This window comes from Pyxicephalus adspersus, chromosome 3, assembly GCF_032062135.1.
Source record: "Pyxicephalus adspersus chromosome 3, UCB_Pads_2.0, whole genome shotgun sequence".
NCBI classification, from domain to species: Eukaryota; Metazoa; Chordata; class Amphibia; order Anura; family Pyxicephalidae; genus Pyxicephalus; species Pyxicephalus adspersus.
The window spans coordinates 70,160,843-70,175,237 of NC_092860.1; the positions used below are offsets into that span (position 1 = coordinate 70,160,843).

Genomic DNA, 14,395 nt, shown 5'->3' on the forward strand with positions numbered 1-14,395 from the left:
CCTAGACAGTATGAAGCATGCATGTTGTTAGCTCCCAAGTGCAAAATTTTACATTTATCTATATTAAATGTCATTTGCCACTTGGCTGCCCAATCACACAGTACAACCAGGTCTGCTTGTAGATTATAGACATCCTGTATGGACTTAATTCCATTACATAGTTTGGTGTCATCTGCAAACACAGAAATGGTACTTTTAATCCCAATCTATATAAAATTTATAAAGATGTTAAACAGTAAAGGTCCCAACACTGAACCCTGGGGTAGACCACTACTATCCTTAGACCATTCAGAGTATGAATCATTAATTACAACTTTCTAGATGCGGTCTTTAAGCCAGTTCTCTATCCATTTACAGATTGACTTTTCTAAACCTATTGACCCTAACTTGCATATTAAACGTCTGTGGGGTACAGTGTCAAATGCTTTAGCAAAGTCCAAGTACACTATATCAACTGCAACTCCACTGTCTATCGGTTTACTTACTTCCTCAAAAAAAGATTATAAGTTTGACATCTTCAGTCTTTCTTGAATCCATGCTGACTATCACTTATAATGTTATTTTCTAACAGAAACTCCTTTATGTGATTCTTTATCAAACTCTCTAGGATTTTCCAACTATGGACGTTAAACTAACCGATCTGTAGTTGCTTCGTAATGACTTTGCTACTTTTTTAAAGATAGGAACCACACTGGCTATACCAATCCATTGGTATCATACCAGTGATTAGAGAGTCTCTAAAAATTAGAAACAATGGCTTCGAAATAACTGAGCTCAGCATTTTGAGGACATGTGGATTTAATTCATCAGGTCCTGGTGCTGTATCAACCCTAATTTTATCCAACCATTTATCAATCATATCAATTTTGAGCCATTGTGACTCGTTTAAGGCAGTGACTTTGCTATCTTGCAACCATCTGATGTGTTAGTAGCTTCAGATTCTGTGAACAAATATAAATTAATTGTGAAGTGTTATATAGGCCCCAAGAGCTCAAAGCTACAGGTTTAGCATGATGTACAGTCATAACTATCAATATAGTTGTATATGCTGGGGTATCTGCTGCATCCTTGCTCATGGTGTGTCAAGTGGATCATGCTCAAAGTAATGTCACATGACGGAGCACTGGGGAAGCAAGATCCAGCTTTTTAGCAATGTGCAATAGTTACTAAAAGAGATGTAATTGTGAAACAGCTCTGTATACTACCAATGATGCTCTTTAGAGCTAAAAAAAATTATAGTCTAATGTGACTGCCTACCCAAAAGAAGCTGTGTGGCAGAAGAATTTTCGGAATAGCCAATAATGGCTGTCCGGTTTGCATACATCATGTGATGACTTAAAGCTGTTTGTGATTTAAAAGGAAACTGAACCTGGCTATACTAACCTGTCCCATCACAGGGCACTGCCATCTTCTTCCTTCTTCATTTCTTGGTTGCAATCTTTGGCCTAGATTGGTGGGTATCCTGACAACCAACGCATGAGCAACTTTTTGACAGATCCACAGAGAGATGGTAAAAATACTTATTGCAGAAGGGACATCACCTGTCTCTTTCTACAATAATGTCCTGGTTGACCCACCAGAGCACAGATTTGCATCAAAACATTATACAAAGAATTAAGTGTGGTCATTTTTTAGAACCTTTATGGAGTTAAACATTTTGCTGCCTGTTGCCAATTAAATGCTTTAAAGAGTAACTACAGTTGCGTTCAGGTAGGATTTTTACTGCAGAAGAGATGATTGTGTTTAAAACTATGCGGGGCTGCAAATGCCTGCTCACTGTATGATGCCAGGACATGCTGGGCATCTCCACATCACCCAGGTATTATATGTAATCCTGGCCCAAGAAATCAAGATGGCTGAAGATCGGGAACTTGGAAGAAGAGCGGAAGCAGATAATGGCTCCTGCGACAGGGCGGGGACAGGTACATGTATCACAGAAACCCCAAAAAGGTAGTAAAGGTTATTTTTTTGTATGCAGAAGAGACATCATCTGACCACTCTGCAGTAAAGGACATGCCTTGTTGCAGTTTTTTATACAATGGGATTTAGTTCCCCTTTAATTTAGAAATTGTATTTATTTGCAATCATTCTTCAAAACAATCATATTGTGTAATAATTCTTCACAGCCCTGCCATTTGGAAGAGGGGTGCTCCTTGCCCACATAAATTTCTACTAAAGTGTATTCCAGAAAGTAATAAGTTCCTATAAGCAAATAGAGATTCTAAAAGTGGTCAATCATGACAACACGTGGGCAACCAAGCTGTCTGACATGTACTTGAAGGTTGTGGGAGCACCAGGCTCAAGAGTCAAGGGAGATTATGAACCTGGAGTACTCACTAAATGTAAGAAACCTGGATGTGACTTTTTTTTACTAGCTCCACTTATATATGAATAATCAGTTTTAACATTATTTGAACGTGTAACATTACCATTGTTGCAATCTAAATAAACTCCTCTGATAGCCAAAGGATGACAGTGTCCTTGCAATATGTACTTGCTGTCAAAGTGCATTGACCATGTCATTCTCCTACTACAACTACCTGCCTCTCGCTTTATAATACACAGGACACAACAAAGCTGGTGGTTCAAAAATAACATGAAAACATATTTGTCACATGCAGCAACATAATGCTTGTAAAACCTATTTAAAAACAAGCTTATTGTTTAAGCCAGCCCTCTTATCAAAAACTGGTGATACATATTACAATCTGATCACCTCCAGATAACATGTAGTGTATTATATTGTATGTTGAAAGGATTGTGTATAATCTCTGTACAAACCAATCCTAATAGGAATGGCCAGGCATAATGTTACCAGCTGTAAAGGGTTGTCTGGTGTGAAAAAGGTCTATTTAAATAGTAACATGGCCAATAAAATAATCCAGGTATTAAAAGAATATACATTTATTCATTTAATAAAAGAAGAAAGCTTTACAGCTTTTACACATATTGAAACTGACCAACCTGCACCCTAGTGCCCTAATACTACAGGTATGTCCTGCTGTGGAATCACTACTGGCAGCACAGCTCACATGTTAGAGCATTACACTATGGTATATGCCAGCCATGGATGTTGGCCCGCACCAAGCATTGTAACCTTCCGTTTTATTTAGAACTGTATATACATGGATGAGCATGACATTCACCTTCCAGCATCCCATCCTGTATCCCCCAGTCTTACCAAGACTCCCTCATCCATCACCTACTGATAAAACCTTATTCGATATATTTCTTCTATTTGAAGCTTGCCCTCACCTTTTCCAGGATCCCATGCGGGATCACCGATAGCGGTCTCCAGTAGATCCCCAGACTCGGCTTCCTTGTCAGGGTCCTCCATACCTCCCCTCTATCCTCCTTAGATAACTGACAGCTCCGGAGGATTTGCCTCTGACGTCATGACGTTCTGTTACATGTCCGCAATCTTCCTATCACAAGGCGGGGATTAAGAGGTGTAAGCGACCATGGTGACTGAGGGCGACACTCACAAGGACGTCCATGTCCTGAAATAACTGAACAGAAATTAGGCGAATGTAACAACCCGACCATACCATCAGTCTGACCATACCATCACCTATCGTTACTGTGGTGCAATGATGGAGATACTATGATACTATCCCTGTCATTATAGTCACACACAACAATGCAACTAATATATATATACACATAAAAGGGTGGACAAGAAAAAATTCTGTTTGTGTTTTTTTTTCAAGTGCAACACCCTTTTTTAAAGAAAAAGGTGTAGCACCCCCTAATTCTCAGTCGCCTAGGCGATCAAGAATAAATGGGAGCGCAGAGCCCCCCAGGATACCATGCATCCTGGAAGGAGCCCTTTCATTTAAAGGGTAAAAATTAACAATTTCACGCATGCGCAGTGAGATCGACAAGTTTTTTCCCCAATGCGTGCATCAGGTGATGTGGGAAGAAGAACCCAGAAGAAGAGAGAAGATGATGGGGGCGCCTGGCGCTCCCTCTGTGCCAGTCCGAAGACGGATACCAGGACAACACGAGACCCGATGGAATAAACCTCCCGACGGATCGACTGCTCTGTGGGATTGAAGGTAAGTGTAATTTTTTTTTGTGTTGGGTATTTTTGGATTTACTTCCTCTTTAACCCCCCTGGCGGTATGAATAATGAGGATTTTTAAATGTAAAAGCAGTACATTTAAAAATCCTTATTATTTTAAATTTTCCCCCTACATGCCTAACTATTCCACCCTCCAGCCTAAGACTCACAAGCAGATGCCTGCTTGGCATCTGCTTTCTCTGGCCTCCAGTCCCCAAAGTTCACACGCCGGGGACGCAGATGCTAGGCCGGCATCGCCAGGGGAAGAAGATGCTGGGCATCGCTGGAGGATGCTGCTGACGTCACTAGATGATGCCACGGGCAATGCTGAAAGACGCCACTGGAACAAGGTAGGAGCAATTCCACCCCAAGTGTGGTTAACGAGTAACCACTTTTGGTAAAGAAAATCAACCCCAAGCCAAACTCGGGAATACTGCAAGGGAGGTTAAATCAAGATCCAGTACACATGCATAAACTTCTTCTTTGCTGCCCCTTTTTTTTAAATGAATATATTGTATTCTGTTGGATATACCATATTTACTGTGTGTAGAATAAAATCTGTTACTCAGGCCTATGATTGAAAATATTTCCAAATTTTTTACTAATGCTAATGTTTTTAGGGGCAATTAACCTGACAATGACATCCATTTATTCTCATCACGTGAGGTTTCCCCACACTGTCCATATTCATGCTCAATACAAAGGAATTATAGATCAATTGCTGTGCTCTCCTGAATATGGCTACTCCAGGTTGTCCTGACAGTTTTTGTTATATATGTGAGAATTATCTTGTCAAAAAAGAGCAGAGAAACATCACTGCCTTCATTAAAAAAATTTATTTAGTATATTTTGGAGTAAAACTTGGCGATCAATTAGTCTCAAGCTGCATTTCCTACACTTTCATTTGGACTACTTTCCAGGGAGCTTGGGTGCTGTGAGCCAAAGAGAAAGGCAAGTGGTTTCATCAGGAAAGCAATCAAATGGAAAGGAGGTATCAGTGAACCTTTTGTATGATTGCAGATTATTGCTGGGGCCTCAAAAGAAACTTTGAAGGACAGTGAAAACACCATAAAGTGTATGTGTAGAAACCTGTCTTTAATAAGTGAAATGTTTAAAAGTTGTGGAAAAAAACTTGTAGGTTTGACATGTATATATTTTTTTTGGTTTGCATTTTTATCTTATCTTATCTTATACTTATGCTCCAATATAGACTTTACATTCTGTAAATAAGTTACCCCTGTAATGTCCTTCTTTCCTATCTTGAAATGTTGGAAACTGTGGATCATTACATCCATTGACAAGTAGCAAAATACTTTAGACAGAGTAAATAAAAGAAATTTATAGCATGTTAACATCACAATAAATGCCTCAATGTCATTAGGTGATGGGTTCAACCAGGCACACTTTTGTTATTGAATTAAAAACATTGTAGACAAAAGATTAAATTTACATTGGGAAAAATGTAAAAGTTACAGAAATGTTACTATTTGTTTACAGCAATAAAACTTGGCAACGAAAAGTGGACACGTTTAAAATTCCCCCTAATTCCAATAGACCAATCTATACTAGAGCATTTTCTTTATTTCTATATAAAATGCATCTTGCAGAGTTTGAAAAGTAATAAAGCACCCATAAACGCCTGCCAAATGCCTAAATGCCTAGAAACACTCCAATTGCCCTTTTGACATAAATTGACATTTTGGGGCATTTGTTCAGGTATTTAGGAGGTGTATTTTCCTATATCTTGATTTAAAACGTCTTTATAAATTCTTAAAAACTCAAACGAAAGCTGTATAGGCATTTTTAATGTCTATAAACAAAGAGAGAACAGAGAACAGACAAAGAAACTTTTTTTCTGTCATTAAAAAGCCTGCCTGTCCGGAGTTTGTAGTAGGAGGATGATAGTTCATTTGTAAGAAATAAGTGTACTCATCATAGGTTTTTGTCTACTGAAGTTCCTTAGTGCACTTCAGGTCAGCTAATCTTGAAGTCCAAGCTTAATTAAAGCGGAACTAAACTCAAAACAAAAAAACACACTTACCTTTTATTTTGCAGATCCGTCAGGAGGTTTCTTCGTTTGTGTACCGCATCATACGACATCTTCTTCTTTCTTCTTCCGGGTTCTTCTTCCTACATCACCCAGTCTCGGGCTGCGCAGGCGTGAGATCAGGTGATGTAGATGGGGAAAAAGATTACCGATCTCACTGCACATGCGTGGCAATTTTTTTCTTCCATTAATGAAAGAGCTCCTTCTGCGCATGCCCGAGATCAGGGCATGCAAAGAAGGAGCAGCCAAGAGCCTCCTTGGCTGTGTGAGGTACGTATCCCGGGAGGCTTTGCAGAAAGGAAAGGTGGGGGGGATTTTTTTTTTTTAAAAAGGTGTTGCAAATAAATAAAATAAAATTTTTATTTTAAATAAAAGATGTGTCTACCCTTTTATATAAAGTAAACATTTTGAGTTTAGGTCCCTTTAAGTTATTTAGTCTTCTTTTAAAGGTCCTTGACACATTTTACCCGTAGGCTTCATCAGAAGGACACTAAGTTAGCAGCATTCCATAAATCTTTTCATGTGTTATCAATCAGGTTCAGAACATGAATCAATTGTATCTCAAAATAAAAAAAAATCCACTTGTACATATCACCACACCAAGTGTTTTTGTTTGGATGTGGTTGCCAATTGTTTGACTGTATGCTTATTTCCCCAAAGAGTGCTTTATAATTGTCAAAAATCATCTGACATTCTGTCATTTTCCAGCCGGAAATTGAATACAGATAGATACATAGAATACCTTAATACTCAGAGAGTATTATGAAGACACAGTCATGGCTTAACCACCTCCTTTGCTCTTTAGGTTGTGTCAGCATTTAGCAAGCAATGGCACAGAACATCTCTTTCACCACAGCAAAGTCACTGTGATTTAGAAGTTGAAAAAAAGAATACAATATGGCTGTTTTTATGATATCAAGAATGATTACATAGAGGGAATAAAGCCCCTGCCTCTTAGAAGTGTGATATACATAGAAAGGTTGCAAATTAAATGATTAACTTGTTCCCAAGGAAATCCTTGTATGAGCCTGCTCCCAGGCTTTTATCTCTACTCAAGGACAATCACATACTGCAGCACTGGAGGAAACCATAATCCAATCAAATTCTAGAAAATGATTAACTTAAATTAACTTAAATACCTTGCAGCATAATATATATGTGCCCTAAAGCTGTATCCAGCTTTAAAATTCCTTTTTGAGACAAACCTTTCTATCTCGACATATGGTTCTAAAGTTGGAACTGTATAATAAATGCCTAATAGTACCACCTATAATAAAAGGTGTGTAAAACAATAGATCTGGTGCTAAATATTATAGACAATATGTTTTGTTTTAAAGTATACTTGGATTTTGGATGTGTTTGTAAAGTAAAAGCTATTTCTATGTTCTTCTTTTAAGTACGATTAGCTACATACCTTTACTTAGTGTTCATGAAGTCCAATTCATTAGATATTTCCACTTCCTGCCTGCAGACTGGCAGCAAGTCCCCACACAAGAAGTGGGAATATCTAAGGAATGGGAGTTCACCGAGACAAAGTGTAAAGATTAGGCTAATCATGCTTCAAAAGAGAATTTACAAACACAAGTTATTTAAAAAGGACATTAAGGGGTGTGTTTATAAATCATTACCATGTGAATTCCACCTAAATTTGCCTGGAAATTTGTTAGAATATATAGCATTATTATTGTGATTTCTATTCCATTTTGACAATTTGCCACTAGGTGCCAAGATTAGGTATTGTTTTATTATGCATTGAAATGAGAAATGTAGAAGGATTGTAATGGTTGTCAGTGAACACACAGCTAAACTGCCAGGGAATAAGTTATACAAAATATCCCTAAAAGTTCCAGTACACATTAGGACTTTGTAACTCTTTACTATGAAGTAGGTCTCCAATATTCTCAAATTTTCTTCAGCATTGAGATGTACGATCGCATGAGAACCTAGAATTGTAATAATGGGTATAATCTTTTATAAAATTTCAGAGGACTAATGCATCAAGAAGTTGTACAGTTAATAATAAAAATAATATACTGTCCTGGTCCTGCTGGTCTTTAGTAAAACTGGTTTCCTGTAATTGTTTCACTTATTTAAAGCATATCAAACCTCCAAAACGAAATTAAAATATATTGCAACTTGCCATTCCCTATATGTGGTGGGTAAATTTGCTTTAATTTTCGGGCTGAGAACATTTTCAGTAAATATAGCAAATATTTTAAAAAATATGTTAATCTTGCTAGAAATGCAATGTGCTTGTGACAAGTCCTTCACATTTGTGTGTAAATTACAAGTCCCATCAATTCCCCATGTAACAGAGAAAATGAAAAGACACCTATGAAGTCCAGTTTGTGTGACAACCATTGTTAAAGTAGAAGAAATATTGTAGTGTAAACATATAACGTATTTTATATGTTAAATTCAGTAAAGATATACACATTACACCTTGATATCTTGCCTCACCTCCTTTGAAAACTGCTCTAGAATTACAACTAATATTTATCCAAGTAAAACATTTGGGGCTTCGTCAGTATAGTAGGTTATTTGATATATTTGTTGATAAGTTTTTCTTGTTTGGTCTTAGATTTGAATTAAATAAACCCATAATGAGTGAGTGAAAGCAAACAAATATTTTGCATTTCTTTAGTAATACCAAAGGTAATGCAATTAATGATAATAGTAACAATAGTAATGCTTCACTTAACTGTGAGCTAATCAATGAATCAGCTGCACAGTCCTTGTCAGGCACCATTAGGAAAATCATTATTTTACAAATGTATTATCTTTCTTAAAAAATCATATTAATGGTCCACAGGATTTAAAATTATGAATTTAGTGGTCTGTGAAGTCTAAAAGGTTGGCTACCGCTGCTATATTTGGAATCCAAGATGAGTAAAGTGGCAAAGTTGTAAAGGAGCTACTAGGGACATTTCAAGTTCAAACTGCATTTACTTTGAAGTGCTTTCAGACCACTGTGGACAAAAATCTAAAGATCTGAATGAGCAGTGTGCACGATTGAAGTCAAATTTATTAATGCCCTAACAAAGGATAAATGCTCAAAGCCTGTACGTGAAGGTAGGATGTGTGCCACTATTACTATTGCATTTACAACAAGTGAAAAGCTGTAAGTTTGATCCAATAGTAGACAGACATGTTGAGACAGGCAAGAGAAAGGCAAGTCTTATGACCGCCAGAAGACAGATGTGAATTGATTTATTTAAGGTAAAGGTTCTTAGAAAGGAGATGCTGTTAATGGACCACATTGTGGGGGACTGCATCCTGGGGTTTGTAGATTAAGGAGAACTTCTGCTGGCTTTTTATGGAAGGTGAAGCCCATTATAGTGTGAGCCAACTGATAAACTGCAATTCAGCAGCATCTGATTTTGGGGCATTCCCACCAAATGTGGAACATTGTTCTGCGGAAACACTTGCCTATTGATTGAGGGAAAAATACTTTAGGTGATGTGGCACTAGGTACCAGCACATAAAATGTTTATAATTAGATTCACTGGCAGATGCCTCTACACTGCGATGAGTTACTGTGCCGCAGATTGGTAACTAGTCGTCTGGGTCTAAGGGAGTTCCAAGATTCTCCTCCCAATGGTGTACATATGAAAAAGCTTTTGGCTTAGGCTTGTGGGTCTCTGTGGCAGATTTGTTCAAAGGGGGAGAAGGATCTGGGTGAGGCAGCTGCACAAATCGTCGTTGCCACAAAGTGTTTATGTCATGTGCCATCCATCAGGATGGTGTAGCCTCCGTGTCACCAGCCCAGTAGGCAAAGATGTGCACAGGGGGCAGAGTCTAAGCAGCTGCCTGGTCTTCTCCAGTGCCTCTAGAGTTGAGGATGTTACACTGTGGTCAACTGCCAGGTTAGGGACCCTGTGCATGCAGAGGCAGGTGACTTCTGACAGATAGGAATTAAGCGAGGTGCCAGAAAGTGAGACAGGAGCGTGGTCAAACAAGCCAGAGGTCAGGGCAGGCAGCAATCAGGGATAGTCAAAGGTCAAAGCCAGAGTCGGTACACAAGAGAATCAGCAACTAGAAACACAGACAGGAACAGCTGGAACCTGAGAACAGAGCCTGAGGGAACTCCTTGTTCAGGCAACTTCCTGTTGCCAGTCACTTCCTTATAAAGGGAAGGTCATGTGATGGATAGGAGTCATGTGATCTGCAGACTCCTAACCCCCCCACCAGACAGAGTGCTGGTGAAGAGGCATTCTCAGGTGGTGTTCAAATGCCTGCCAGCAGGTGGAGTGTGTCTGTGGCATACTCTAGTCCTAAGGTACAGGGGAAGCTTACAGAGAGTCATAAGACCTGGACCAGGAAGTGAGCAGGGATTGGGATCCTGGAGCAGAGTTGGTGCAGGGGAGTGCAAGGTGGGTGAACCTGAAGGAGGTGCAGATCCCCTGGACCTGAGGGGATCTGTGACAGTTTAATTTAGATATACCGAAAGATCTCTGATGGAGGTAACTCCAGTTTTGATCAGAAGTCAGCAAATGAGATGATGGTATTGTTTGACACAAAGTTGCACAATCTATACAAACTATGAGTGATCCACCAGTTTTCAAAGCCCAGTAAAAAGAGAGCGTTGCTTAAAAATGTGGCGAGTGGAGGTTGTGGAGAGATTAGGCCCACAAAATATTTGACAAAGTCCCACATTCTAAGAGAATGTTTTAAAATTGGATTCTGGGTGCATGGACCAAGCCCAAATGAGATGCTGAATTGGAGCATGAGGTGAGTTCCTGAGATGACTAAATTAGAGAGGACATTCATCTAAGTTTTTACTTATGGCTCGGAGGAAAATGGATAACCTGGAAATTTCCTTCTATCTATTTTTAAATGACCTGCCAAGGGCACAGAGCTAAACTTGCTAAACAAAACTTTGCAGTTAGCCCAGGGATAAAGAACAGTTTATGTTGTCCTTCTCCGAACAAAAACTTTTAAAGCTGCTGAAATATAATGTTTTGTATGTTTTGTTAGAATGAGTAGCTAGTCCCTAGTTGTGAATTTAGACCAGAGGTTACCAGTTTAAAAGAGTAACAAATAAGGTAATAAGTTATTGGTATATGCCTAAAGTAGGATAATAGTTTGGGACTTTTTGATATTGTGTACCTGTATGTTGATGTGTCCACTGTTTTCCACTTTCTGATCTGTTCATGTTCTATATGGACATTTTTACATCCTAAATTTAGTAAACATATACATATTACAACTTGATATTTTGTACTTGCCTACACCACTTTGACAACTGTTGAAACTGAAAGTTAGCAAAGCACAACACAGAAGCTATTTTTATTACCAAACAATGTAAAGAAAAGGATCAATTTTTGAAGCAGGAAGTACTGTTAGGGATCGAGAAGAATTTTTTGAAAGAAGGAAGAAAATACAGACTGAAAATAACTGTAAGGGAGTGAGTGAGGAGGTTGCAGGCTCCACAGACTTTTTATAATTAGAAAATATGTTTCTAAAAAGGATGAAAAGGAGCTTCAGCAGACTTGCTTGGATCCTAAGCTTCAGCAATAAAAACTCTTAAAAAGCTGAAAATAGGTATATCAGGGAATCTCATTGTCCAGGTAGTTAACAACTGTCCCTGTATATATTTTTAATAATTGTAGTTTTGAATGAGATTATATTAATGTGAATAAACAAAAAATATATGCTAAACTGAAACATACTCTTTTCAATTAATTCAATATTTACCAATTAAGCAATGGATTATGGATGTATATACAATTTCTTTTTCACTTTTAGTCATAATTGGCTATTTTAAATTCCTGATGAAGTTTTTGAACAAAACGTATGGGCATCGATTCCTGTACCATGAAGAAACAGGAACAAGTTGTATGTGCTGAAGAATCTAAAAATGACGTATTGTATAATATTTTATTTTATTGTCATTACGGTAATCTATGTATGAAAAGAAAGAATTAATTTAGGATGCTAACATTTTAAATATTTGAATAAAAATTGAGTTGTTTTATATTTGGTATACATTTTTGTGCCCTAAAAGTCCCGAAATAGTGCTTGCTGACCTGTATTTTAGGTTTGGGATGTGGCAGTGTTTTTTGCAAACATAAGAGATCTATTTGTCCTGCCCTTGCCAAATTCTAGGTAAGTCAGGACACAAAGTTAGCACATCTGAAAGCATATCCAGAGAACACATCTACATTTTAACACATCAGACTTTAGCTGTGATGTAATTTGTTCAGTGGTCTCTTTTCAGTGCAACTATGATTCAAGAATTCAGACCCACTATGTTAGTGACTGTTTAGCATATTTTGGATTGAGGTTGAACAAACTGTAAACTGCAGTTGCTCTAATAAATAATTAATTTTCATAAGTGGGAACTCTCGTTGCTTTTTGGGAACTTTCAACAACCAACTGGTGGCTTACACAAGGACAGTGGACCAGAAGTCCAGCTGTTTTGTTGTTTTAAACTGTAATTTTTTTATGAATAAATAAAAGGATGAAGGGGGTCATAAAAAAAGAAGTGGGGGACAAAGAGAAACATTGGGGGATAACAGCAATATAATAGAAGACAAAGGTTAGCATGAACAAAATAAGAAACAAAGGTTATGGGTATAGAATATTCGTTCATGGTTGAGTGATCCTATTTAGGACCTTAATAACTCAGATTCCCATAGGGTCAACTATCACAAAATGTCTTTGTTAAGAACAAATATTTCCAGACTGTCAAGGTCAAACTTTGCAAGTAGAGGGAAGGGAGAGTGGGACAGAAGAGAGGGAAGACAACAGTTGTGAATAATAGGCAACTATATCCTCCCATGTAGGATCAAATCTCTGCATCTTGACGAACATCTTGTATATGTCTAAATAGATTGTCCATGGATGGGGGTAGATTGCCATTTAGAGAGAATAGGAGTGTGGGCTGTCACCAGAATATGTGAAATCAGTTTACCAGTGTGTTTAAAGAGAATAGAAATTGGGAGGCTTGGATAGGAGGACATTGCCAAAAAATATTTTCTCCAATGTGGATGATGTTATGGTTGTTAAAAGGCAATCAAATTGGGCTACAGCCTGGAAAGAGTTGGTAAAGAATCTCTAGGGGTATGGTGAGGGGTCACATAGTGGGGTATCCACAAGTATGCATAGAATGATGTTTGAAATAAAATTTTTCTAGGATTTTTTTTTGATTTTCTAGGAGTACAAACTATTCGCTGAAGCAGTCTATGTTTTTTGTATTTTCAGATGAAGAAAATCCATCTCAAGCTTCTTAGGGTACGAGTAGGCACAGAGACTGGAAGAGTCTCAAACAGATATAGAAGCTTTGGGAGGAGCATTATTTTCACAAATTCTATCCTTCAAAATGGGGAGAGTAGATAGGATTTCCATTTTTGGAGTGATGCCCGAAGCTCCCTAAACACTGGAAGGAAGTTCCAAGTATTTAGGAGGCCATAGGAGAAGGTGATCTGTACCCCCAAATATCAAAGGGATTTGTCTTTCAGACAATAGGGATAACTGTCTTGTGAGCTGTGTGAGGTGACTAGTAACAGTGGCAAAAATAGAGGGAGTTTTCTTTTCACTTTATGTCCGAAGTTCCCTCCATAGGTTAGGGAGTGTGGTAAGTGGTTTTGTCAAGGTAAGGAGGACATCATGGGCATGTAGTGAAACCTTGAATGACCGACCCTGGACCTATACCCCCCTATATATTTGGACGGATTTTAAGCAGCCAAGGGCTCAATAAATATATATATATATATCCTCATGTTCCTCTAGCAAACACACATCCTGTATAGGTCACCTCCTCTCTTTCTATGCTTTGAACAACTGCCTCCTATACTGATCTGCCACACAGAGTACCTTCCCCAAGAGCCTATCCTCTTTCTCAACATAATCAAAGTATTTCAAGTCCTTTGCGGCTTAAAATATCATAGTTTGGTCAACTGAAGGGTGGTCACACGGATAGTCCTCACATAATAATTTACTCACACTAACTCTCTTCAAACAGACCCTTTGATTTGCTAAATATACAAGGTATATAGAAGGTATGTCTGGCTTTTGTCAGATAGAACATCTCCAAACAAAAGCTAAAGACAGTCCAACACAATACTAACTTAAAATAAATAAACAAGGGGTGCACATGTACATATTTTGATTAATATTGTCCATAACCTTAATCTCACATAGTATTTAAAGCTGACATGTCGTGATTGTTTAACAAATCTGCAAATATACCACAATAAGCTGCATTTTACAGAATATAAGCATATTCAATTTCAGCTACTCTATCAATCCTCTCAATAGTCATAAAAAAACAAGATTTAGGC

The 14,395-nt window shown here is 38.0% G+C and overlaps 1 protein-coding gene across 4 annotated transcripts in view; it reads right to left on the bottom strand.

Moving 5' to 3' along the window:
- PIP5K1C (phosphatidylinositol-4-phosphate 5-kinase type 1 gamma) overlaps positions 1 to 3,403 on the bottom strand; it is a 150,159-nt gene extending 146,756 nt beyond the window's left edge. For 2 of the 4 annotated variants that reach the window (XM_072405098.1, XM_072405096.1), the window contains exon 1: positions 3,256 to 3,403. In XM_072405098.1, the coding sequence (XP_072261199.1) occupies positions 3,256 to 3,337 (82 nt within the window). In that variant the 5' untranslated portion in view covers positions 3,338 to 3,403. The remainder of the gene's footprint in view (positions 1 to 3,255) is intronic. The other 2 variants (XM_072405099.1, XM_072405097.1) reach the window with 1 other exon arrangement.
- Positions 3,404 to 14,395: the final 10,992 nt, after the last annotated feature.